The following is a 27,071-nucleotide window of genomic DNA, read 5'->3' as shown; positions in this document are numbered from 1 at the left end:
TAAATTCCCAGCTACCTAAAATTGCAAAAGGTAATGGCTAATGGAAGGGTCATAGTTGCAGCGTGATGTATTGTGTTATTTTTGCTAGTGTTCTTCTCATAGAAAAGAGAATTTTTCAAATTCTGGGTGTAGAGCAGGAATGGAGATTTCAGCTTCTTAAAATGAATTGATCAGAAGGGCATAAAAATGGCTGTGCAGGGGACTGTAGGAAAAGCATGCAAGGACAGAAATCAGCTTCTCTTCACTGGGGCTCTCCTTTTCTTGCTTCTAGGTAGAAGAACGTTCAAGGCTCAACAGGCAGAGTTCACCTGCTATGCCTCATAAGGTTGCCAACAGGATATCTGACCCTAACCTGCCCCCAAGGTCCGAGTCCTTCAGCATCAGTGGGGTTCAGCCTGCTCGGACACCTCCCATGCTCAGACCAGTGGATCCTCAGGTACTTTCTCCCTTTCATTCCATCAGACATTACAATAGGATGTAGGGTAGAAATTAGTAAAAGCCCAGGAAATTGTAACATGAATTTAGGCTGCTGTTGTTAAGTGACATTGAGTTGATTCCAGCTCATAGCAACCCCTCTCTAGGGTTTCCAACAAGCAAATGTGGGTTTGAACTAATGACCTTGGGGTTCACAATCCAGTGCTGATCCTACAGTGCCACACCAGGAGTCCAGACTAATACCAATCAAATCCAGGCTCTTAAAATATGAACAGCTGACCCTTCAACAACACCAATTTGAACTCACTGCACGGGTCCACTTATAGGCAGATTTTTTTTTTTTTTTAAACGCGGATATTTCATTCAGTGATTGCAGTAAACTCAAGATTGCGAGTATCCTCTTAAAATGCCTTATGATGCTAATCATCTCCACATGAGCAGTTCATCCCTCCAGTAACTGTTAGTCCCTAACTGGAGAAGGAAGCCGTTCCTGTGGAGGTGATTAGCATCGCAGGGCATTTAAATGGATACTCACAACAGTAGCAACAGGGGAAAAAAAATCCAGGTACACGTGAGCCCACTCTGTTCAAGTCTGGGTTACTCAAGAGTCAACTGGAAATTAGACACAGACTTTTGATCATGTGGGAGGTTGATGCCTCTAAGCCCCTCATTGTTAAGAGTCAACTCTGTAGAAGGCCCCATTGAATTAGAAAGGAGCCCTGGTGGTACAGTGCTGCTAACTGAAAGGTGGCCAGTTCGAACCAAGGTAGAGGAAGAGGGGAAAGAAGAACGTACCATCATGACTCTAAAGGTCAACTATAGAGTCACGTCTTGGTCAACTGGCCTCTGGAAATCCAAAGGAGTTGCTGAAAGGTGGACATAAGCATTCTCTTATAATCCCCAAACTAAATAAATCTGCACCAATGCATGTGGTAACTATTGTGTTAGCTTTGTTCTTTGGTATCGTGGCATGAGCCTGAAACCGGAAGCATTACATTCTGTTTCCTAAGACAGTGGTTCTCAAAGTGTGGTCACTGGACCAGCAGGATGTGCACTACCCAGGAGCTTGAGAGAAATACAGATTTGTCAGGCTTTACTGATCAGACAGTCTTGGGTGGGGCCCCACAGCCTGGTACTTAACAAGTTTACCACTCCTCCAGGTGTTTCCAATACACATTCAAGTTTGACAGTCACTGAAGCAATTTGGAAAGGAAAGTATTACACCACTTTTTTTGTTTTACTCCACTTTTTTGAGAGGAAGAAGTTTCAGAAAATCTTAGAGGACTTTTAAAATGAAATATGAAATGAATTCAAGTGTGGAATTACATTTTTTAGAAAAAGGGGTACTATGGCTACCTTCACCAAAATGTCTTAAATTCTTTCAGACATCTACCACAAACATTTCTGAGGTTACTTTTGAAAGTAGGCTGTTTGAACAGGAGGTAAAAAAGTGGTAATGACAGGGAGAGCAGGCACTGCACTGTAGAGTTCAATATTTGTCTCAAAAAGCCACATTTCCTCTGAAAATGTATGTCTTCCTTGCATGAACAATACCAGCATATGCCAGGTCAGGAGATTTACAACTCTGAACCAACAAAAGAGACTGGCAAGAGAGATACCGTAAATGGTAAGATAGTAAGAGCCAGTTAACTAGAAAGAAGAGTTAGGCATTTGAGCTCTGGGAGTACAATACCTGGAGTCAGATCAGGCTACGGCACTCATGCACTGTGAATCTGCTCTACTTTATATTGTTGTTAAGTGCCATCGAGTCCATTCCGACTCATAGTGACCCATAGGGTTCCCAAGGAGTAACTAGTGAATTTGAACTGCCGACCATGTTGTTCACACTGACCTTGTGGTCCACTGTTTTATCCCACAGTGCCCCACCAGGAATTCTACTTTAATATTACTCACATGGAAAATAATATGTATGTCTACCTTTTGGTGGACTTAATGGATTTGAAATTAAGTGCAGTTCTTGTTCTGTAGAGCAGGAGCAAGCTGTCAAGTCAAGGTTACAAGTTTTAAGGAAGGAAGTTAGCCAGATTAAAAGCCAAGTTCCTATAAAACACTGCGTTGCTGTCAGTAAATGTGTACGAACTATAGTTATGTTATTATCATAATTCTGATTTCACTAACTTGGTAGCTGTCTCAAGTACATCAGTCAACTTTGTGTCAGGGACCCTGGGTCAGCGCTACACATAGCTCTAAATTGAAAATTTGGAAGAACTTTTCAAAAGCATTCAGTAAACATCTGTGATGAGCTTTATAAAGTCCAGTCCTTGTATCCTATAACTTTATTTGTCCTTCAGTTGATTGAGATACTGGTTGATTTGATTTTTTTTTTTTAATACCATGTTCTGTTGTTGGTCTAATGCATAGATCCCACATCTGGTGGCTGTGAAATCCCAGGGACCTGCCTTGACTGCCTCCCAGTCAGTGCATGAGCAGCCCACGAAGGGTCTCTCCGGGTTCCAGGAGGCTCTAAATGTGACCTCACATCGTGTTGAGATGCCACGCCAGAATTCAGATCCCACTTCTGAAAACCCTCCTCTCCCCACTCGCGTTGAAAAGTTTGACCGAAGCTCTTGGTTACGACAGGAAGAAGACATTCCACCAAAGGTAGTACTACTGGGTAGTTTTATTAACATCATCTTCACCGTCACTGCCATTGCAAACCTTCCATGATAATGAAGACTGGGATAATGCCAAAGCACCTTGCCCTTTTCCCGTTTGTTTAGGTCACCCCTTCTCCCAAAGCTACGGCTTAGATTGTCATGTATCATTTACCACAAAGAAATTAAGGAAATTTCTTTGAATTTTAGATTCAGGTAGATTGAATGGCTTGGAAACATATACCCTTAATTCAGAATTAGAGCTTTCATCTCCAAACTTTCTATATAATTATTTCCATACCATCCCATATTAAGAAATAGAATAATGTATGTATTCATAACTGACTAAATCTGTATCTAGCCAAATTGAAAATTTCCAGATTTCAGTTATCCCTACTTTTTATCAACATGATGTTAAACCATATTTCAAGTGTTCAAAAGATAATATTGCTTGTGGGATATTTTACTTGACCCTATTCAAGTAAGGCTATTTGGATGCCAGGTCATAACTTAATTCCAACCATAATTAATTATTAAGGATGGAACTGTATAGTGAAATTACCAGCCATTCCACTAGATAGAACAGTCCTAGGTTTGATTATTTTGTTTTGGTTTTGTCTACACTAGAGCAGTAGTCGTTTCAGGGTTGTGCATGTGGCTACAAACAATCTGGAAATCTTATAAAATACCACATATTTAAAAAATGTATAAAATTTTTACATGTACAGTTCAGTAACATTGGTTACATTCTTCAGGTTGTACCAATATTCTCACATTCTCCTCCAAATTGTTCTACCACTATTCCTTGGGTCTCGCTGTCCCCTAAGCTTCTAATGTAACCTTTCAAGTTGCTGCTACCAATTTGAGATCCCACAATGAGTTCTGTAAAGGAGCTTAATTCTCAAGGGTGGGCATACTTTACTTACTAAGGTAAAGTATTTTTTGGTTTAAAGGTTACATCATCACAATAGTGTCAGGAGCTCATCCAGCTTCAGTGGCCCTAGAAAGTCTGGATTCTATTGAGAATTTGAAATTTTGTTAAATACCAAATACATTTTTGCAATCAATTCTTCCTGGTTCAGGAATTCCCTTTCTCCTGAGTGCAGTCTAAATGATATAGTAAATGGAAATCCATGCCTATGTCAGAAAACAATAGCATTATTGATTCCAGAAAACATCATTCTTTTCACTCAGTGTTTTAAAATATTTTTCTTGGTTTTCCCCCCTCATACAGGAATTTCACTATTTTAAAATGAATACAGTTTATAATGCCTTTTTTGTTGATGTCCATCCTTTGTGAAACTACTGATATCACCAGAAAAGGTTAGGTGGGGAGAAAAGTAATTTTTTTTAACTAGGATTCGTAACTTTATTCCTTAAGCTAATGGACTCATTTGGTCTATGCATATTTAATTTCATTTAGCTGTGTTTCTGTACTTGAATTCTAGTGTTTCCTGAGCCAACCTCACAATTGTTGCCACACTTGAGCCCATTGATGCTGCCACTTTGCCAATCCATCTTGCTGGGGGTCTTCCTCTTTATCTCTGAACCTCCACCTTACCAAACATGATATCCTTCTCCAGTGACGGGTCCCTCCTGACAATATGTCTCAAGTATGAGAGATGAAGTTTGGCCATCCTGGCCTCCAAGGAACATTCTGGCTACACTTCTTCCAACACAAATGGTTCTTTTGGCAGCCCATGGCACTTTCAATAGTGTAGGCCTTTGCTAATGAGCTAGTAATTCATTTTCCTATCATATCTCACAGCTACTCACACAGTCTTATTGGAGACCCTTCCAGTATTTTCCATATTAATCTGTTTTATATTGCATTTGTTCATCAATCTTCCAAGCTGAAACATTTTGTTTTCTTTTTGAATAAGAGATTGTAGCTTAATTGTTATTGTAAGGTGCCCTCTAGTCTGCTCTGACTCATAGTGACCTTATGAATAGCAGAACAAAACATTTCCTGATCCTTTGCCTTCCTCACAATTGTTATGTTTGAGCCCATTGTTGCAATCACTGTGCCAATCAATTTCATTGGGGGATCATCCTCTTTTTTATGACCCACTACTTTCTCAGGGTTTTTCAAGGATTGATGTCCTTTTACAGGGATTGGTCCCTCCTGGTAAAGTGTCCAAAATACATGAGATAGTCTCACCATCCTCACTTCTAAGGAACATTCTGGCTGAACTTCTTCCAAGATGGATTTTTTTGTTCTGCGTGAACGCTATAATTCAAATGCATCAATTCTTCTCTGGTCTTCCTTATTCATTGTCAAGCTTTCATGTGTATAAGGTGATTGAGAATACCATGATTTGAGTCAGGCCTATCTTAGTCTTCAAATGACATCTTTGCTCTTTCTGTAACACTTTAAAGATATCTTTTGCAGCAGTTTTGCCCAAAGCAATATGCCATTTGATTTCTTGATTGCTGCTTCCTTAAGGATTGATTGTAGCTCCAAGTAGAATAAAATCCTTGGTGACTTCAGTCTTTTACCCATTTATCCTGATGTTGTTTATTGGTCCAGTTGCTATGATTTTGATTTTCTTTACATGGAGTGGTAGTGCATACTGAAGGCTGCAGTCTTTGATCTTCATCAGCAAGTGCCTCAAGTCCTTTTCACTTCCAGCAAGCAAGATTATAGCATCATATATCGCAAGTTGTTAGTGAGCCTTCTCCAATCCTAATGCAGCTTTCTTGTTCATATAGTCTAGTTTATCAGATTATTTGTTCAGCATATAGATTGAATAAGTGTGTGAAAAGATACAACTCTGACACACACCTTTGCTGATTTTAAACTCTGCAGTATCCCTTTGTTCGGTCAAATACTGCCTTTTGTTCTATGTAGAGGTTCTCCATAAGCACGTTTAAATGTTCTGGCATTCCCATTTTCACAATGCCACCCATAGTTTGTTATGATCCACACAGATGTCTTTACATAGTCAGTAAAACACAAGTAAATACCTTTCTAGTATTCTTTGCTTTCAGCCAAGTTCCATCTGACATCATCAATGATACCTCTTCTTCCACAGCCTCTTCTAAATCCTGCTTGAATTTCTGGCAGCTCCCTGCCATTGTACTGCCAACCATTTTTAAATTATCTTCAGTAAAACTTTGCTTATATGTGATATTAATGATTTCTGTGTTCTGTTAGGTCACCTTTTTTGGAATGGAAACACATATGGATCTCTTCCATCGGTTGGTTGTCTTCCAAGTTTGGCATAGATTTGTGAGTGCTTTCTGCGCTGCATCAGTCTATTGAAATATTTCATTTAGTATTCCATCAGTTTCTGGAGGCTTGTTCTTCACTAATGCATCAGTGCAGTGTGGACTTCTTCCTTCAGTACTATAGGTTCTTGATTGATCATATGCTACCTCTAGAAATGGTATAGCATTGACCAATTCTTTTTGGTATAATGATATTCCTTCTATCTTCATTTCATATTTCCTACATATTTCAATAGTTTGCCTATTAACCCTTCAATATTTCAACTCAAGACTTGAATTATTATATTTCCTTAATTCTTTCATCTTGAAAAATGCTGGATGGATTCTTTTAATTTTCTAACTCCAGGTCTTTGCACATTTTACTATTAATATTTCACTTTGTCTTCTTGTGCTACCCTTTGAAATTTTCTGTTCAACTCTTTTATGTCATCATTTCTTCCATTCACTTCTGTTCAAGTTCAAGTTTCAAAGCCTCTTCAGACATCCACGTTAGTCTTTTCTTGCTTTTCTGCCTTTTTAATGACCTCTTGCTTTCTTACTGTATGATTTTTTGATATCATTCCACACTCTTCTTATCTTTAGTCATTAGTGTCTAATGCATCAAATCTGTTCTTGAGATGTACTCTAAATTCAGGTGGGATATATTCAAAGATCATATTTGGACTCTCATGGACTTGTTTTCATCTTCTTCAGCATCAGCTTGAATATGCATATGAACAATTGATTGTTCCAAAGACTTCCCCTGACCTTATTTTGGCTGATGATATTGAGCTTCTCCATCATCTCTCCCCATAGATGTATTCAATTTGATTCTTGTGTATTCCATCTAGCAAGGTCCACGTGTTTAGTCACCTTTTATGTTGTTGAAAAGTATTTGCAATGAATAAAGCATTGATCTTACAAAATTCTGCAATCTCCAGCATCATTTCTATCACCAAGGCCTTATTTTCCCACTATTGATCCTTACCATTTGTTTCCAGCTTTCACATTCCAATCACCAGTAATTATCAGTGCATCATGATTACATGTTTGATCAATTTCAGAGTGAAGAAGTTGATACAATTCTTCAGTTTCATCATTACTGACTTTAGCACTTGGTGCATAAATTTAGATAATAGTTGTATTAACTGGTCTTCCTTGTAGATATATAGATATTATCCTATCACAGACAACATTGTACTCCAAGATAGATCTTGAAATGTTTTTTATTATGAATGTGATGCCATTCCTCTGAATTTGTTGTTCCTGGCATAGTAAATCATATGATTGTCTGATTTTAAATGGCCAATTCATAAAGTCACTTAGGTCTAGGATACTGATCTTTTGTGTTCTATTTCATTTTCAGCAACTTCCTGTTTTCCTACATTCATGCTTTGAGCATTCTACATTCCGATTATTAATATGTGCTTATAGTTGTTTCGCCTCATTTTGAGTTGTTCCCCATCAGCAAATCCTGAAAGCTTTGCTCCATGCATGTCATTAAGGTGAATTCTACTTGGAAGAGGCATCTCTTCCTTAGTTCCTTTCAACCTGACGGGCTTATCTTCTGGCACTATATCAAACAAGGTTCTGCTTATATTTAAAAGGTTTTTAATGGCTAATCTTTTAGAAGTGGACTGCCTATTGCTTATTCATAATCTGTTCCTATCATGAAAGCTCTGCTTAAGCCTGTCTACCATGTGTGCCCATACTGGCATTTGAATCATCTGTGGCATAGCATCCAGCAACACACAAGCCACAACAGTAGGATAAACTGACAGACATGTTGTTGTTAAGTGCCATTGAGTTGATTCCGATCCATAGCAACCCTGTATAGGGTTTCCGAGGAGCAGCTGGTGAGCTTGAACTGCTTACCTTGTAGTTCAAATGGTTTTGCAGTCTGACACATTAACCCACAGTGCCACACCAACACAGACATGTAGAGATAGGTTAATTAGGAAGTAGGAATACTGAGAATCTAATGCAGTATGTTCTCTGAGGTCCCTGGCATGTGACTTATATCCCAAGTTCTATCCTGTACCCTGATTTTTCATCATATTTTATAATTTCCTTATTTGTTTATTAGTTAGAAAGTCAGCTAAAAATGGTGCTTGTCTTAATGTGGGTGGCTCACATCTTTTGCAGCATCTAAGGATGAACTGAATTAATGGTACCCAAAAGAGATTTCTGATATTCATCCTAGATTCAATGGAGATCAATTATTTTTAGCCCAATGAATCAAGCAATTTTAAGCTAATAGTTTTGATTCCATTGCATCTGTCTTTAAAATTGTGGATGGTCTTCTAAATGGTTGCTGAATATGTCTCACTGCCTTGTGTCTGTGGACTCTTGTTTGATATTATTTAAGGAGATAAATATTTCATGGAGGAATTAAAAGAATTTTCCCTGTTTTAGGTAATTTCTGTAATGCTTAGAAAACCTTGGGAGAGGAGTAGGCTTTTCAGGCAGAAGCCTATGGAAATTATTATTTTATGGAAAATATTTTCTTACTTCTTATTTTCTTCCAGGTGCCTCAAAGAACAACTTCTATTTCCCCAGCATTAGCCAGAAAGAATTCTCCTGGAAATGGTAGTGCTCTGGGACCCAGACTAGGATCTCAACCCATCAGAGCAAGGTAAAGGAAGGAAGGTGATAATGTCAAAGGAAAAAAAAATCCCTTACCAGTCTTGTCATTGCTTATGCTCCTTTTTTTTAAAAAAAAATTTCACAGGCATTTTGATGTGCCACCTGGACTTTGGTGGTGGTTGTTGTTGTTGTTGTTAGGTGCCATCGAGTCGGTACCGACTCATTGTGACCTTATGCACAGCAGAACGAAACTGCCCAATCCTGGGCCAACCTCACTATTGTTACCATGCTTGAGCCCATTGATGCTGCCACTTGGCTAATCCATCTCGCTTGGGGTCTTTCTCTTTTTCTCTGACCCTCCACCCTACCAAACATGATATCCTTTGGTAGACCAAGACATATGCCTTTTATTTCTTTCATGACTTTTTACACAAATCTGCATACAGTTGGGGATCTTGAACTAATGGATGGATGTGTGATGGATGGGTGGGTGTATGGATGGATGGATGTATCAAGGAACCAGGAAACCAATTAGGTGTACCTTTACTGACAGTTTTAAATGTGGGAGAGTAAAATAGCTTATATAACTCTGGTTGTAATTACCCCAAGGCATTATTTCAGAGACTACTTCATGGAATCAGCAAAACTAAATGGCCTGGTTGGAAGTGACTTTTAATATCAGATCAAGAATTGTGCTGAGAACTATTGAGACATTACAAAGTAATTGCCAAAGAAAGGCACTGATAACCAACAGCAGAGCTTCCCTTGCTTGGTAAATTACAAAAGAAACTAGCTTTTATGTGGCAATCACTGAAGTACAGTTTTGCTTCCACTGTTGTTCTGTGCTCTCCTTCCAGAATTTTCCATAAACAGTATCTATTCCTGTAGTCAGAAAGTAGCACTGGACTCTGGGTTGGTCTAGCAATCTCAAGAGAAACTGGAAAGTAAGCAGTACCCTTGTAATATTTAAGCAAATTGTATGTGGTAAAGATGCTGTTTGCTGTTATAGTTCGTCAAGCGTCCCTCAGATTTTTCATGATAAATACAGCCCTCTTTAGGATTAACTGAAATAGCCAATGTCCTCTGCCAAGATGGTAAAAAGGATCCTTGGTGGTATTGTGGATTAGGTACTGGGTTGCTAACCACAAAGTCAGTGGTTCAACCCCACCAGCCACTGTTCAGCAGAAAGAAGAGTCTGTGTGCTTCTGTAAAGATTTACAATCTCAGAATCCTCATATAGGGTCACTGAATCAGAATCAACTAGATGACAGTGGGGTTTTGGTTTTGACACAATAAAAACAGGATCTCAGGCTGTTTTACTCTCCTCCTTTGTGTTCAGAATAAAGGGGAAGACCCCCCACTCCCCCTTACTAGGAAGAGATGTTGAGAATGCGGGTCATGGTTATCTGTACACATCTTTAAATTATGGAATGCTTTTGATCATAAAAAGCTTCAATTTTTCTCTTCACATGAAAAGCCTTATGAAGGGGTCACTCCATAAATAAAATGAAGCTATCCTAAACAACATTAGCCCCTTTCAGGCACAAACACTAGCCCATTCTGAAAGGAATAGACAATTGCAGCAGGCTCTGAATGAACCATTTTTTCCAGCGCTTGTCAGTTTCACTGCAGAGCTGGTGTTGCTAAGCAGCGCCAAGGAAGACTGGGGTGCACTGTGATCAGAGAGCCAAAGGGATGTTAGTGTGGCTTGCCAGCCTGACTCTGTCAGTCCTCCTTTTCAAGCAATGATCAGTCTCTAATTAGATGTGCTTCTTGCTCCTTTGAACTCTGCCCTCAGTATTCTGTTCATTGAATCAATTGCTTAGAATTTCACTTGCCATAAATCAAGCACCATTCCAGCTTTAAGTATTTCTCCCTCTGTCAACTAAGAAAGAAAAAGAACTACTATTATTATACAGTAAGATATAAAGCAGCTTCATATTCCCCCTAATGTATGATTATAATGACATTATTGTTGTTAAGTGCCGTCAAGTCGATTCTGATCCATAGCAACCCTGTATAGGGTTTCTGAGGAGCAGCTGGTGAGCTTGAACCGCCAACCTTGCAGTTCAAATGGCTTTGCAGTCTGGCGCATTAACCCACAGTGCCACACTAGGAACTAAGATAGTTGGTGTTTGGTGGTCAGTGACTGATAAAATGTAAGCTTTCCACATGGAGCCACTTAAATAATGTACTTTGTCCAAAGCACATAGACTTTGAGAGGTGGCTGATATACTTCTACGTACAGAGATGGGGAGTAGAGGAGCTAAGTAGTAACAGTTATTTGCCTCTGTTGATGGCTGGGGTGCAGGACCTGCCAAATCTCCATCTCTGCCATGCGGTTAATGCTCTCGGCTCTTAACCAAAAGGTTCAAGACTTGAATCCACCCAGGGGCACCTTAGAAGAAAGGACTGATGATCTCTTTCCAAAATAATCATCCATTAAAAATACTATGAAGCACAGCTTTAATCTGATGCTCAGGGGATTGTCATGAGTCAGAATCAACTCAAAGGCAACTCTGGGGTTTGGGCCTGTATGGGATAGCCCTACAGAATGCTACTGCTTCTTACCCTCATGCTATCTCTGTGTGACCAATATTTCAAATGTCGGTCAGACTTTGTTACTCAGACTGGATTGCATTTTAAAAGCTTCAGGATCTGATGAATTTACTATGGTAAAGGCAGCTTTAGTTCATCTTTGCTACATAAGAAAGCACCTCAAACCTAGGACAGAACAACATCTTTTACTGCCTCTCATGATTCTGTGGGTTAGCTGAGAAGTTCTTCTGCTGGTCTCGCCTGTGTTCACTCAGGCAACTGCATTGAGCTGATGGTTCAGTTGGGACCCACTCTCCACCTGGTCTTTTATTTGGACCTCCTCATAGTTTTGTAATACCAGGACAGCATCCCAGAGGGAACACCCCAATGCACAAGTGCTTTTCAGACCTTTGCTGATATTATCTCTGATCACCGCAAGGCACATGGCCAACCCTGAGTCATAGTGGAAGGGAAGTTTGCAAGAACATTGATACTGGGAGATGTGTTTCATGGGGGATCGGTCCTGTAATGCAGTCTTCCCTACTTGCCCTAGGTCCTTGTAAGGACATCATACTTCTTCTGTACCATTTGGCACACAATACCCAGTCCGGAAATCCAGAAAAGTAATTCATCTTTTATAGAACTTCTAAGCTACCTTTCCTTTGCTTGGTCAGTATTCCAGCTTTTTTCCCCTGCCCAGCTTTCTTTGAAATAATTTCTAAAATAGACTAGAAAATAAGCAAAGTTAGAATGGACCCCAAGAAACATCACACCGCTATTGAGGGACAGATTTACGATGTCATTATTACTAACAATTCATGTGCCAAATTCAACAATTAGATACTGATGACCCACTGTGTACAGAGCTGTGTGTGACCCTGGGATTCAGCGACTCTAATGGCTGCCTGATCCCGTTTCTCCTGTGCTGCTCTTTGGGGACACAGTATTATAAATTCTGTTTGGGGCCTTAGTTTCCTATTTTGGTTTTGGTACTAGTATGAGAATTCACTTATTTAAAGAAAACCTAACCAGTCACCAATGACTCAATTCCTGCTCATAGCGACCCCATGTGTGTCCAAGTAGAACTGTATTCCATAGGGTTTTTAGTGGCTGATTTTTCTTAAGTAGATCATCAGTTACCAAGCTTTTTCCCCAAGGTACCTCTGGCTGGACACAAACTGCTAACTTTTCAGTTATTAGCCAAACAAGTTAACCATTTGCTCAACCCAAGAAGGCAGACCCTAATAGTTAAGACTTGGTTTTTGCTTTGTACATTGAGTCCTAACAAACTCTATTACTACATTAAAGGCATCATGTATTGAGTGCAAAATGCATGGAATTTGCATACATATGTATGCTATAATTTAGTAAACAATATATTAAACCAATAAACTCAGTTCTTCTTGTTGTTGGTAAATGTCATCTAGTCAGTTGCAACTCATAGCAACCCTATATAGGGTTTCTGAGGAGCGGTTGGTGGGTTTGAACCACTGACCTTGTAGTTACAGTCCAGTGCTTACCCTACAGTGCCACGCCAGAACCCCTTAATAGGAGGATTTTGAGTATGTAAGCATGTAAGTATAACATGAGGAAAACAGCCTCCCTGCTTTCTCCACATACAATACCAAACCAGAAAAAAACCCTTTGGAAGCCTGCTCTGACATAGATATGGTATCAAACAGGTGCTACCTGTGGTGGTGTCACTTGGTCAAGAAACTGTTACTGAGTGACCCCTGTGGGCCCTGTCTTCTGCTGGGTTCAGGGCAAGTCATTCATTCTTTAATAAACACTTCTGGAGAACTCATTTATGTGGGGTACAGATGTTAACTAATTCCTATCTTGTAACAACTCTCTGAGGCAGTGACTACAATTATCCCCATTTTATAGATGTGGAAACTGAGACAAAGTATAGTTAAATAACTTGCCCAAGGTGACAAAATTAATAAACAGTATAGCCAAGATATGAACCCTGATATTCTTGCACCAAGGTCCGCTCTCTTCAATACTACATTTGCTAGTCTGTTTATAGCAGATACAGGTGGCCTTGCAACATCATTTCCCATTGCTTTTCTGACTTGGCACCATTTTGCATGCAGTTTTCTCAAAACCATTTAATTAAGTGAGTCATCTACGTTAAAAAAAAAAAAAATGCCATTGAGGTGAGTCTGATTCTTGGCGACTCCCTGTGTGTCAGAGTAGAACCATGTTCCACCGGGTTTTCAGTGGCTTTTTTTTTTTCTTTTCAGGACTAGAATGCCAGGTCTTTTTTCTGGAGTTCCTTTAAGTGGACTTGAACCTCCAACCTTTCAGTTAGTAGCCTAGCACATTAATTGTTTGCACCACCCAGAGACTATTGATTGCTGATGGATCCTCGATTTGTACTACTCACTGCCTTTTAAAGATTTTTGTCTCATAGCAACTGTTGAAGCCCAAAGCACTTCCCTCCTCAAGCTAGAATTAGCATCACTTGCTTTTTGACACTTCTCTTCCTGAGTGGTCTGAGTCTGGGGAATCACCATCACTGTGACCTCATGTTGCTGCCCCTGCCCTTCTTTCTCACATGGATATTCAGGCTGCCAGACTAGTGAACACTTCTCATCCACTGCACAGTCTCCCAAATCCTATGTGATCCATGGAATTTAAATCAAGATTTGATTTCTTCATGTTTTTAATGTGACTTTTTAAAATTCCAGACACTTTGATTCATGTCACCTTTTAAAGTACACTAAAATTTGATCAAACAAGTATATACAGAATATGAAGAGATTAAAAATTAAGCCAGAAACATCCAATCAAAACCCAGTGACTAAGTGTTTAATTTCAGAAAATAATTCTCTGTCCCATCCCCAAACTGTCTCATGGCTCGTTTATACTCATTGGCTGTGTCATTGAAGCACAAGGGAAAGTGAATTTTGGTAGTCAGCCAGTTAATTAAAGCCTTGGCCCAAGTATTTGGGCCGAGAATTTACTTTGTAATCCTGATATTTCTGTTGTGACTTTTCATATGATTCAAGTGAATAACGTAATTGTCACATTTTCACTTTAAAGTGCGATGTGTAGATTAAATAGCATTGTCTACATTGTGGCAACCGTGTGAATTAAACGTTTACATTTAAAGAAATCTAGTTAGGTATTTTCAAGTTTTTGCAAGTGTAGATCTGGTTAATCTACTGCCATAATTCTGACTCATAGCAACCCTGTGGTGGTGGTGGTAGTGTGCCATGGAGTCTGTTCCGACTCATAGCGACCCACGGAACAGCTGGTAGTTTCGAACTGCTGACCTACTCGTAACCACTATGCTACCAGAGCTCCTTGTATAGGCTACAAATCTTTACAGGACCAAACAGCCTCTTCTTCATCGCATGGAGTAGCTGGTGGGTTTGAAATGCCAACCTTGAAGTTAGAAGTCCAGTAGGCAAATCTATTATTTTATGAATAATTTTGATATTTTGAAACTGATCTTCTCAAAAAGAACTTTTCTTGGATCTCTTTGTTCCAAGGCTAGTCCATAAGAAGGAACAAGAAAATGTGAATAAGACATTTTCTCAAAATATTCTGATTTTGCATAAATAATAATAATAATAATGTAGAAAAGCATATATAGTGTATAAATTCTCACTTATGTCTAAGAGTAGCTATAAAGAAACTAAGGACTCCTGGTGTGGCACTGTATGATCAGCACTGGACTTCAGATTGCAAGATTGGCAGTTCAAACCCACCAGCTGCTCCTTGGAAACCCTATACAGGGTCGCTATGAGTCAGAACCAACTCAATGGCACTTCACAACAACATAGAAACTAAATGCTTCCTTCAATCTCCAGCAGCAAAAATAACAACCTACTAAACTGAGCACCCACGCTGGTTAGCTCAGTGAGAGGACATGTGTTAATGAGACGTAGGTCAGTGATTTAATGCCCAGGGGATCCAATTAGCTTCATACAGAAAGAGACTCGGAGCCCAGTTAGGGCTGTATGCTCCATGCTCGGCCCAGTGAATTCTGCTAATGCTCCTGCTCCTCCTTTAGGCTAGGACAGCCCTGGGCCAGGTTTCCTCATCTAACATAGTAGCAGCTTCCCAACTGGTCTGCCTCTCTCCCTTTTGGCCAGTCATTCAGAGTCTACCATGCCAGGAGAACTATTGTCTGCTTGGCTTGAATGGCTCTTGCTACAGAACCCAACCCTTTTCTTCTGATGAAGTCCCAATGTGGTGCAAACAGTTAACATGCTTGGATACTTGACAAAGGTTTGCAGATTTAAATCTACCCAGAGGTATCTTTCAAGAAAGGCTGGGGGATCTACTTAAAAATCAGCCATTGAAAACCCTATGCAGCACAGTTCTACTCTGACATACATGGGATCAGCATGAGTCAGAATCAACTGCAAGGCAACTTGTTTTATTGTCAGATCATTCTACTCCCCGTTATTTCCTAGTACAGACTGGGTACTCTGGGATGGCTGGTGTTCTCTTGACATCAACACCTACCAGGAAAATCCCAGTCCTGTATCTTTGCTCAAGCTCTTCTTCCAGCCTTCCTTGAGCATCCTCTGTCTTAGTTCTCTAGTGCAGAAATACCAAAAGTGGATGGCTTCAATCAACAAATGTATTCTTTTACTGTTTGGGAGGCTAGAAATCTGAATCCAGAGCACCAACCCTGAAAACAAGGTCCTTGTCTTCTTTCTGCATCTTTAGGCCCAGCATTCCTTGGAGATCTCCATGGTTCTTAATACCAGTTGTTCCCTAGATCTTAGGAGCTTCACAGTGCAGGAATCCCAGGCCCAAAGGATACACTCCATTCCTGGCTCTTCTTTCATAGGATTAGTAGGTTCTCTACTCACTTCTCTCTCCTTTTATCTCCTGTAAGATAAAGGGTGCTGCCTGTCACACCCCTGGGAATCTCCTGTACATTGGATCAGGGTCAGAGATGAAGTGTACTATATCTCACCTTTGAGTAATGGTCTGCAAACTACAAGGTCCAAGTTTCAAGCCCAGCGGCTGCTTCATGGGTAAAAGATGAGACTTTCTGCCCTTGTGAAGAGTTAAGGCCTCAGAAACCCTATACAGGGTTGCTAAGAGTCGGAACTGACTCTATAGCATTTAACAACATTTCACCTTTTTATTGTTTTATCACATCAGATCACATTAAGGGGGATCATGATTTACCTGCCAAATCACTGAGAATATGGCCTAACTATGCTGACATTTTTTGTTGGTTAGAGTTCAATCTATGACACCATCTAAAGCCCAGTCAAGTCCTGTCTCCTTCATAACATGACCCTTGGCCACTCCAGACTGCATTTTTGTTCAGCAGCATCCAAAAATACTTAGCCTCTTTCATACACAGCAAACAGAATATTGCTTTGTTCACTATTGTGTCCACTGTGTGTATTTCATCTCTCTGCTTCTCCCTCATTCCACATACTGGTACAGTGAGTGTCCTCAAACAGGTGCTTAATAAAAAGCATTTGGTTATATGGTGAACAGAGCTAGAAGCTGCTGCCACATCACAACTACCAAGAAAAAAACTCAGAGCCTGTCTGAGCCCCTCTCTCAACAGATTTTATGTATGTGCTATGTCAACATTGTTGAGAGGTGCCATCAAGTCGTTACTGACTCATAGAACCCTATACACAACAGAACGAAACCCTGTCTAGTCCTAGGCCAACCTCACAATTGTTGCTATACCTGAGCCCATTGCTGCTGCCACTAGGCCAGTCTGTCTCATTAGAGGTCTTCCTCTTTCTCTCTGACCTTCACTTTATCAAACATGATGTCCTTCTCCAGGGACTGGTCCCTCCTCATAATATGTCTGAAGTATGAGAGATGAAGTCTGGCCATCCTGGCTTCCAAAGAGCATTCTGTCATTGCTTCTTCCAACACAGATCTGTTTGTTCTTTTGGCAGTCCATGGTACTTTCAGTGTTCTCCACCAACACCATAACTCAAATGTTTCAATTCTTCTACAGTCTTCTTTATTCACTGTCCAACTTTTTTTTTTTGCTTTATTGTGAATTATGTTATAGTTTACATGGGAGGATATCAGTTTCACATTGATCCAATCATATGTTGTTTCCTTGGCATGGTTACAATCCCTTCCATGCATCATCCATCAACCAAAGGGTATACCCCGCAAGCCTGCCCCCTGGTCGTCTGCATACCGCCCCTCTCGCTCTCTTTAGTGTCCAACTTTTGCATGCATATGAAGTTATTGAAAACACCATGGCTTGGGTCAGACACACCTTAGTCCTCAAGCTGACGTCTTTGCTCTTCACTTTAAAGAGGTCTTAGGCAGCAGATTTGCCTAATGCAAATCTTACACAGATATAATTCCTTTCATCATGTTGTGCAACCCTCAGCACTCTTTGTTTCAAAATGTTTCAGTCACACTTAACAGAGGCCTAGTGCCCCAGACAACAGATAATAGATTTCTTTACATAATATTTTCTTGTGTCTTTGGTGAAGGTTTACACAGCAGTTTAGGTCCCCATTCAACAATTCCTACACTAACCTTGATTACATTATAATGAGGGAACATTCTCATTTATGTTCTGGCTGTTCCATTTCCATCCCTCTAGCTTCCTTGCCCTCTTACAGTCTCATCTTTGTTTCAAAATAATTTTGGCAGTTTGGTGACAATGCTGCTGTTAAGTGTTGCTAAATTAGTTCTGACTCATAGTGACCCTGTATGGGGTTTCCAAGAAGCAGCTGGTAAATTTGAGAACCTAAACATATGGCTAGCAGTCCAGTGCTAATCCTACAGTGTCACACCAGGATTACAATAGAGCTTTTTATATACAGAGAACATCAAATTACCACTCCACAAAATGACAGCAATTATCAAGAGACTTCAATCTGCCCAACACTTTTAATCTGTATTAACTGTTGGCTAGCAATAGCAATATATTTTTTAATTAAAAAATATATTTTTAGAATTAAGTAATTGTACATGATAATCCCTGCCCATTACTATTTAATAAAAAAAAAAATAAAAAAAAAAGAGGCAGAGGTAAAGAATTCATTATTTGGGAATTAAAGGGGAGTGTTTCTTCATGAAAAATGAAAAATGTAGACTATTTCAGAAGTATTATACATTTACTGGAGTCCAGGTGTGGTGCTGTGGGTTAATGCACTGGACTGCAAATTTGGTTTGAATTACAAGATCAGTGGTTCAAGCTTACCAGCCACTCCTCAGAAACCCTATACAGGATCGCTATGAGGCTGTACCGACTCGATAGCACATAACAACAACATACATTTACTATTAGGGACATTCTCTAAACCTAGGCCTATTTCCACCTTGGATCCAGATCAAGTTCAATGAATTAAGTGCAGATAATTTTTACTAAAATAATAATTCTATATTTATATGATTTAAATGAATAAATTATGAAGATACATTTATTTTCACATATACTGTTTTCTACTGAAGTTTTCTAGCATCACCAGGAATGTCTCCTAATCATCCAATGTTTGAAGAATTTTAAATGAAATTCTCAACCAAATGTTTTTGGCAGCTGCATGATCCTTACCTTTTCAAAAAGAGATTGTTGGACTTGGTGGCTGCTGTAAGGCTGCCATTTTTGTGACCAGACTTCAAGTATCTCTCAGGAAAGGACCATCTAATTTTCCTATTTATGTATAAAACATCTAATGCGTAACACAGGACAGACTGTCTGGTATACATTTGATAACTTTGAGCTCGGCAGGGCAAAATTCAAGCATCAATTACATCTTGCTTTAATGTCTCACCACATTAAAATCATAGTAGTGAAGAGCCGTGATGGTACAATAGTTACATGCTTGGCTGCTAACCAAGATATGAGTGGTTCAAACCCACCTAGTGGCTCCACAGGAGAAGAGACTTGGCCATCTGTTCCTATAAAGATTATACCCTGGAACACCCCCATGGAGCAGTTCTGCGCTGTCCCATGGGGTTACTGTACATCGTCATCACCTCAACAGCACCTTCCAACTACAGCAGCAAAAACAGTTTCACGATGGTGACCATTTCCACAGTGATGTGGAATTCTGTGTAGAGCACTGAAGATGCTGAAACATGGAGGGATCCTGTGTTGGATCGGCTTCTCCCTTCAGTCGCTGAATGGCAGTAGAACTGGGCTTTGAATTTCAGGACTCACAAAATTATTTATACCCAGCATTATATAAATGTCAGGGGGAAATGGAAAGATGTATTGTAAAAGAAAGAACTTTATAGAAGCTCTGAGAATGTTGCCATTTTTTTTTTTCGCTCCTAACAAAATCTTAGAAACTGCCACCACTGCCACTATCATTTCTCTAACTTCTCATTGCAATCTTTGCTTAGCTGTCTCCTCCTCTGGGGCCACATCCCTAACTACCTAAAGTGGTTACCTGACACTTGTTCCCAGACTGCCTTGCACTTACTGCCAGCAAAGTATGTATGAAGTTGGCTGTGTGTGTCTGACTGAGCTATGAGAGGACAGGACTGTCTCCTGGTGATCATTGTATGCCCAATGCCAGACCCAGTTCCTGAAATAGAACAATGAAATGAATGAACAAATACTACTATTTGGTAAGACGTAAAGATACTAAGACTAATAATATAGAAAAGTCTTATGAAAAGTAGTAGCTACTAGCCTGCCAGCTAATTTTGCTCTTGAATTAGCACTTCGTGATAATTATCAAAAATCACACTGCTCTTTGTTAATAGCCCAAGTATCTATAGACGTCCTACAAGAAAGTAATAAAAAATGTAAGTATTCTACTCTCTGTATGAGCAAAGAACATGATTAAGCAGTTCATAGCAATGGAGTTATAAATGCCAAATAAATGTGAACAAAAATATCCTACATCAATAGTAATTTCTTAATTGCATTAAATAACAAGATACACGTTATACCGATTAGAAAATTGCCCAAAATGAAAGTCAAATTCAATGAGATCTACCATTTCATATACTTCAGTGAAAATAGTAATACCTTTATACTCACATACCTATTATGTCCAATTGCAGGGCCCTAGCCTAAAGAAATAAAGATGTGATAGAGTATTTGTGTGCATATAGATGGTTGTCTCCCTCTGATGTGTTAGAGCAATGTATTGGAAGGATCATGCTATTTAACCATAGAGTAATGGATTGCGATTCCAGCATTATTGTGTTTAGAAAAAAAAAATGCTCACAATGCTGTGTTAGGGAGGGGGTGGAGCAAGAGACAAACAGTACAGAGTTTGATTCCATCTAAAAAATTTTAGAAACTATATAGACTATAACATACCAAATTTGTAAAATATAACTTACTATCTCCTGGTCCTGGTTAATGCTCTGGACTGCATGGTCGGTTTGAACTGCAAGATCATAGGTTCAAATGTACCAGCTCCTCCTTGGAAACCCTATATGGGGTCACTATGACTTGGAACTGACTCAAAGGTACTTAACAACAACATCTCCTGGTTCAGAAATGGTGAATATTGCTTCCTTATGTTTCCTTTGAATATTTTTCAAGATTTTCACAATAAGCTCAAAAAGAAAAGAGAACAAAAAGGTTTAAGAGAAAGTCTCCCTTTGTCAACTCCCCCTTTCAGAGCTAATACTTCTAATTTACTGGTGCAAGGATTGGATCCTGAGTGCATCCTGCCCAGACCCGTATCTAGCGTGGAGCTCCATGTAGAAAGACTTGACTCTCTTACTGATCCCTTCAGTGCCAGGGTCTTCTAACTGCTCCCATTATTACTGTGCCCTGGAGTGGGTACTCCGTGATGTTTGCATCTGCCAATGGCAAGCTCTTGGGAGTGTAATCAGTGTACTGTGCTGTCCGTGCAGCAACCCTGACCTCCGGAGAACCGAGCCCATCTTGGAGAGCCCCTTGCAGAGGACCAGCAGTGGTAGCTCCTCCAGCTCAAGCACTCCCAGCTCTCAGCCCAGTTCTCAAGGAGGCTCCCAGCCCGGATCGCAAGCAGGTTCCAGTGAACGGACCAGAGTTCGAGGTAAAGCTTTCTCTTAGCTTTTGATCAATAGTATTTCTAGGTAGCAGAGCCAAGCATAAGGATGAGATTATTTTCTGAGTTGTGGCCCTGGCATGACCACCATCTGGGATATTAAAGAAGCCCCTTCAACTGTTCTCTGTCTTGGACTTCTCAGAGAAGTGGGCCACCATTCCCAATCATGTGTGATGTCAGAGTGTGGACTTTATTCTTCCTAATTATAGAACCCACTGTTTCCCAAAGAGATCAATTAAATCACAGAATATTCATCTTAGTGGTGGTGGTTATGTGTCAAGGAGTCTGTTCCGACTCACAGCGACCCTGTATACGGCTTCTGAGGCATTAAGTATTTATGGGAGCAGAAAGCCTCATCTTTCGTCCATGGAACTGTTGGTAGTTTTGAACTTCTGAATTTGAGGTTATCAGCTCAACTCTATTGGTATCCACTACACTACCAGAACTCCTTATATTCACCATACTTGAAAACATAATCACTTATTCAATCCATCAAACCCATTGCCATCAAGGTGATTCTAACTCATAGCAACCTTGTAGGACAAGTAGAGCTGACACATATTGTATCACAGAAGCTGACTGCCATACCTTTCTCCCACAGTGAGGTTGGCAGATTTGAATCACAGAGCTTTCTGTTAGCAGCCAAGCACTTAACCAATGCATCCATCACCTCAACCTTCATTTCCATCTGATTGCCCCATTAGAATTTCATGTACTCCTGGTACCCTGTTGGAGTCCTGGTGTGGTGCTGTAGGGTAAACTGTAGACTGCTCACCACAAGATCAGCTGTTCAAACCCTCCAGCTGCTCCTGAGAAACCGTATACAGGGCCATTATAAGTAAGAACTGACTCTATGGCATGTAATAACAATAATGGGTACCCTGTTACCAATGGACCTGTGGTCCCTTTGAACATTCTGAACATAGTTCATTGTACTACATAATCCTTAAGATGAAATTTCATAAAGACTAATAGAATATGGGAGAAAGATGAGGCTTTCTGCTCCCATAAAGATTTATAGCCTTGGAAACCCTATACAGGGTTGCTGTAAGTCAGAACTGACTCCACAGCGCATAACCACCACCACCAATAACATAGAATAAATATACTGAGGCAAGAAATTAAATTAAATATAAAATTAAAAAATTTATATTTTAGTCTTCTGGTTATTCCTGTTTAGAGAGGTAAAAATTAGCCACTCTAACCATTTAATTTAAGTCATTCATCATTGTTTAGTTTTCGTTAATGAAGATGCCTGTGAAAAACCTAATGTTGTCCAGCTAATTATACATGAACACACTCATTGTTGCTAGCTAATCAAAATTCACTCTCTAAATTACTTTCTTCAGAAGACTTTTTTTTTTCCTGCTTCAAAGTGATAAAGACCAGTACTTTTAAAGTGCCATTTGATAAATATCCATTTACTTATGAATTATTCTGCCAGGTGAAAGTCAGCAGTTCATTGTTCTTCCTTAACTTTTTAGAAGACACAATCATAGTTTATTATCTAACATTCTAAAGGTTTTAAATACTTAAAATCAGTGAGTGTCCATTTTTGAAAAGGTTGACATCTGACTTGTGTTGTTCTTGACTCTGAATTGGGATAAGGGACTGACCAGAGGCTGCCCTGATATGCCTTCTTATGACAGTAGAACAGCCCACAGCTGTGCACATAAAGGGGCTTCAAACCATTTGTGGAAAAATTCCATTATCTTTTGATTCCATCTGTCCATGAACTTTTTGAAACCCCCTTGTTTATCTGTGTTACCTTGATCGAAATATACATATTTTAATCTAGAGAACAGCCCATTTCTTTCACTTTTTCTTTTCAAAAGCAAATTAATATCATGTCTTGTTGTGGCACTGTAGGATAAGCACTGGGCACAAAGGTCGGTTTGAACCACTAAGTCACCAGTTCAAACTCACCAGCCGCTCCTAGGAAACCATATACAGGGTTGCTATGGGTTGGAATTGACTCAATGGCACTTAACAACAACAAATTAGAATGATGTTGAAGGGAAATTCATACATATAATTTTAATTTTCTGATCTGTAGATTAATTCAATTCTTTTTTCATTTGACCCCTAGTTTTTCTGGGCTGAAAAGTGTTCTCATGTCCCTGGTACACCCTGAAAGACCACTTTGGAATAAAACAAAGTCTCCCTTACACTAGGTGACTTCTTCTCTACCTGTAATCAAAATAAGCCACTAGGTAGATTCTGATTCATGGAGACCCCGTGTGTGTAAGAGTAGAACTGTGCTCCATAGGGTTTCAATGGCTGGTTTTTTGGAAGTAGATCACCAGCACTTTCTTTTGAGGCACCTATGAGAGGACTCAATTTTTTTTTTTAACCTTTAGCTTATTATCTAAATGCATTAACTGTCTGCAGTACCCAAGGACTTCTTTAAGCTAATTTAATGGAGGAATGTACTCTTTAGCCATAGGGGAATCCCCTCCATCTTTGTTCTATACCTAATTTTTACTGCCTTTCTCCTTTATCACCAACACAGTCCCTTCTGCCCCCACCCCATTCTTTCTTCAATAAAAAAGTTCTGAAAAACCTTTCCCCCTTTTTAAATTTATTCCAATTCATGGAATAGATTTGAATGCTTATATAGAATTTCTTCTAAATAGCCTGTCTTGATGGTAAAGAAGAAATCAAGTGTAGAGCTATAACTTGAATTCCGGTTTAACATTATGATAGAGACTAAACTTCGAGACTTCTCAGTTCTGCCTGCATTTTTATCAAGACCTTAAACTGCTTGCATCATCCAAGCCTGTATTCAACTATAAACAGGAACAGAGCACCAAGTTACCGGATGAGTGAGGACTACATGAGACAACTAACGTGGAAAGCTTATGGCTCTGCCTGACACACGATTGGTGCTCAGTAAATGGTGGTAATACAGGTTGGAGGTTGCTACACTTTTTCTTCTTCTTAGTCGTGACTTCCAGGTTATAAGCCTAAATGTATTTGCCTGGTTTTGTTGGAACATTTAGGATGATTTCATGGAAGTGCTCAGGGATTTGCCTCAGCAAATGACGTACCTGCTGAACCCTGACTCACACACAGCTACAGAATTTGTGCCAGCACTTTCTTGACCATCGATTGGCCTTCTGTTTTTTCTCTCTAGCCAACAGTAAGTCAGAAGGGTCACCTGTGCTCCCCCACGAACCTTCCAAGGTGAAACCAGAAGAATCCCGGGACATCACCCGACCTAGTCGACCAGCTGTGAGTGCTTTTCTCACTTAATGGTTCTGAACTCCTTTAATTTACCAGAGAACCTACAGTGTAAAGTAGTTGGGGACACACTCATTATTTGGGGGGATCATGTTGATTAATAAGAACAGATTAATAAGAAGTCCAGAGGAAAGTCATACCTGGTTAGGAAACAACCGAACAGTCTTTGGAATGCCCCTCTTCCTGTTATCTATGTTTTATTTTTCTGGTCATCAGCATTCCTTAGAAAATAAAACAGGATGAGAAATAACTTCCATCATTCCGTAATTTCTACTTGTCAGCTGTGGCAAAAAGATGTTGAAACTAGTGGTTAAGGAGACCTGAGTGCTATGTATTTGTTACTCTTCTTTTTCCATATTATTTCCAGATAAATTAATATTATTATTTCTCTGCCCCCTTGCAAGCCTCCAGGACTTTCTTTTTTGGGCTCAAACCTGACAAGCAGGGTTTGAATGGAGCCAGACCACTTAAAATCCAGCTCCGCTTCCACGTAGTCTTCAAAATAAATAAATAAATAGTCTAGAGGCTGAAAGTTGAAAGTTGACAATTTAAGATAAATTACTATATGCTTATTTATTTTATCAACAATTATGTGAGAACCTTTTCTCTAAAATGAATGCTAAGTCTTTTTTATTTATGTGTTATTTATGTTTTAAAGTAAATATATGTATATATATATACTGAAAGTGATAATGAAGATAATTTACATCATCTTAGGTGGATTTTCTCTTGGCCCTTTTGTGTATTGCTTTTGTACTAACAATTCCAAGTTTGTGTCTAACCTGATTGCCTTTCTTCTGGCTTTTTCCTCCTCTGGATTCCTCTGGATTGGGTTCTTCTTATCTCAGAGCTATAAGAAAGCTATAGATGAGGTTAGTAGTCCTTTTTTTTTTCTCATGTTTTTATGTGACGTAAATATAAAACTGAATTCCTAATGTTGACATACAAAATGGCGACCAATGGGATTGCAGATTAAACCTCACTTAACTGGAGCAATCTGCTGGGAGGACAGCCCCTCCATTAGAAGGCAGCCCAAGATCTCAGACACCCTTATGATACCTCAGAGACCTTCCTTCTGAGCCCAAACTTCACTCTTCCATTGTTCCAGTCTGTCTAACAACAAACACTAGTGCTGCGTTGTACATCATTTCTAATTCTCATATCTCCAATAACAAAGGCTAAACTCTTAACCTGTGCTCAACCACCTTGCTAGGCGATGGTTCTGAGGGATTTTACTAACAAAGAAAGAGACATCATTCTGGGCACTCCAAATTTATAGTGTGTGATTTGTGAACAAGGAGTTACTGGGTATTGTTAGATTAATTTTGTGGGACATTAACAACAGCAGCAGCAGCAGCATCGACTTTAGTTAATGAATCCTGGCGAGTTAAGTGACTTTATTTCCTTAGCCGTGGAGACGTTTTTCCATTAGAAAAATATATGACTTTGTCAATTGTAGATAGTTTGCTAAGAAGGATGGCTGCCTCCCGCTGTTTGTCAGACCTGCCTGAATACAGGATCAGAGATTTTTTATAATTTTTTTTTTTTTTTAACTTTAAGAGTCAGACCTTGCAAAGAGTCTTAGTGCATGTAATTTGGAGATTGCCATTATGACTTTAAGGCTGAAGCTCTGCTGAGCACCACTTTTATGAAATGAGATGGAAAAAGCACTGGCTTGGGGGCCAGCAAGCTGTCTTCAAAACCTGGATCCCAAATGAATCACTGGTGGAAACAAGCCACTGAATCCCTCTGGGCCAGCATCCACATCTGTGAAATGGGGATAAAAACACCTGGCCTGCCTCACTCACAGAATTGTTTGGGATCCCTCTTAGTCATGTGTAATAAATGGAAGCATTTTAAAGTGTAAACTGTTACAAGAGCCCAAGAGGTTGTCATCATGGCTAAGGTTCAGGCCCGAGGCATGGAGGAAGCTATTGTGGCAGGTGGGAGAAGCATGATTCTGTGCATCTCATCTTCACCCAAGAGCATCACTTTTTCAGAATTATGAGCACCTCATCCTAGAGTGATAAAAAGATTATTGCTGATAAAACATAAGACTTGTTGTTGTTGTTAAGTGCCGTCGGGTCATATAAGACTATATGTCTACAATATGTGGATAGCATTAATAGAAGAGGAAAAGGAAGATGTCTTCCAACTGCTCTGTGCCCCCACTTGCCCCTTTCCCTCTTAATAATGAGAAGGACAATATTTGTCAGTTTTCCCCCAAATGAGATGAAGAGCAAGAAAAATGGTTTGGTGTTACGGTTGTGTGGGTACAAGTAGAATCTCCTGCACCCATAGATTGCCTTGGAGGTGGTTACCATGAGAGGAAAAGTTCTTGTGGATTTTATTTAGTTAATACAGGACTTTGTAGGTGTTTTAAAACAATGGCTTTGTTTGGGTATTTTGGAGACTTCAACCCAGTGGGCTGAGATGAGGGGAAGCAGAAGTGTGTGAGTCATTATAAGTGACG

General features: G+C 39.7%; 1 protein-coding gene across 8 annotated transcripts in view; it reads left to right on the top strand.

Moving 5' to 3' along the window:
* Window positions 1-27,071, top strand: part of TNIK (TRAF2 and NCK interacting kinase) — a 549,276-nt gene that overhangs the window by 458,232 nt on the left and 63,973 nt on the right. For 2 of the 8 annotated variants that reach the window (XM_006861834.1, XM_006861832.1), the window contains 6 exons: window positions 272-436; window positions 2,818-3,057; window positions 8,789-8,895; window positions 21,180-21,343; window positions 24,492-24,589; window positions 25,447-25,470. In XM_006861834.1, coding sequence (XP_006861896.1) covers window positions 272-436; window positions 2,818-3,057; window positions 8,789-8,895; window positions 21,180-21,343; window positions 24,492-24,589; window positions 25,447-25,470 — 798 coding nt within the window. The remainder of the gene's footprint in view (window positions 1-271; window positions 437-2,817; window positions 3,058-8,788; window positions 8,896-21,179; window positions 21,344-24,491; window positions 24,590-25,446; window positions 25,471-27,071) is intronic. The other 6 variants (XM_006861838.1, XM_006861836.1, XM_006861835.1 and 3 more) reach the window with 3 other exon arrangements.

Source organism: Chrysochloris asiatica, unplaced genomic scaffold (genome assembly GCF_000296735.1).
Source record: "Chrysochloris asiatica unplaced genomic scaffold, ChrAsi1.0 scaffold00043, whole genome shotgun sequence".
NCBI lineage: Eukaryota > Metazoa > Chordata > Mammalia > Afrosoricida > Chrysochloridae > Chrysochloris > Chrysochloris asiatica.
This window is presented reverse-complemented; position numbering and strand designations above follow the sequence as displayed.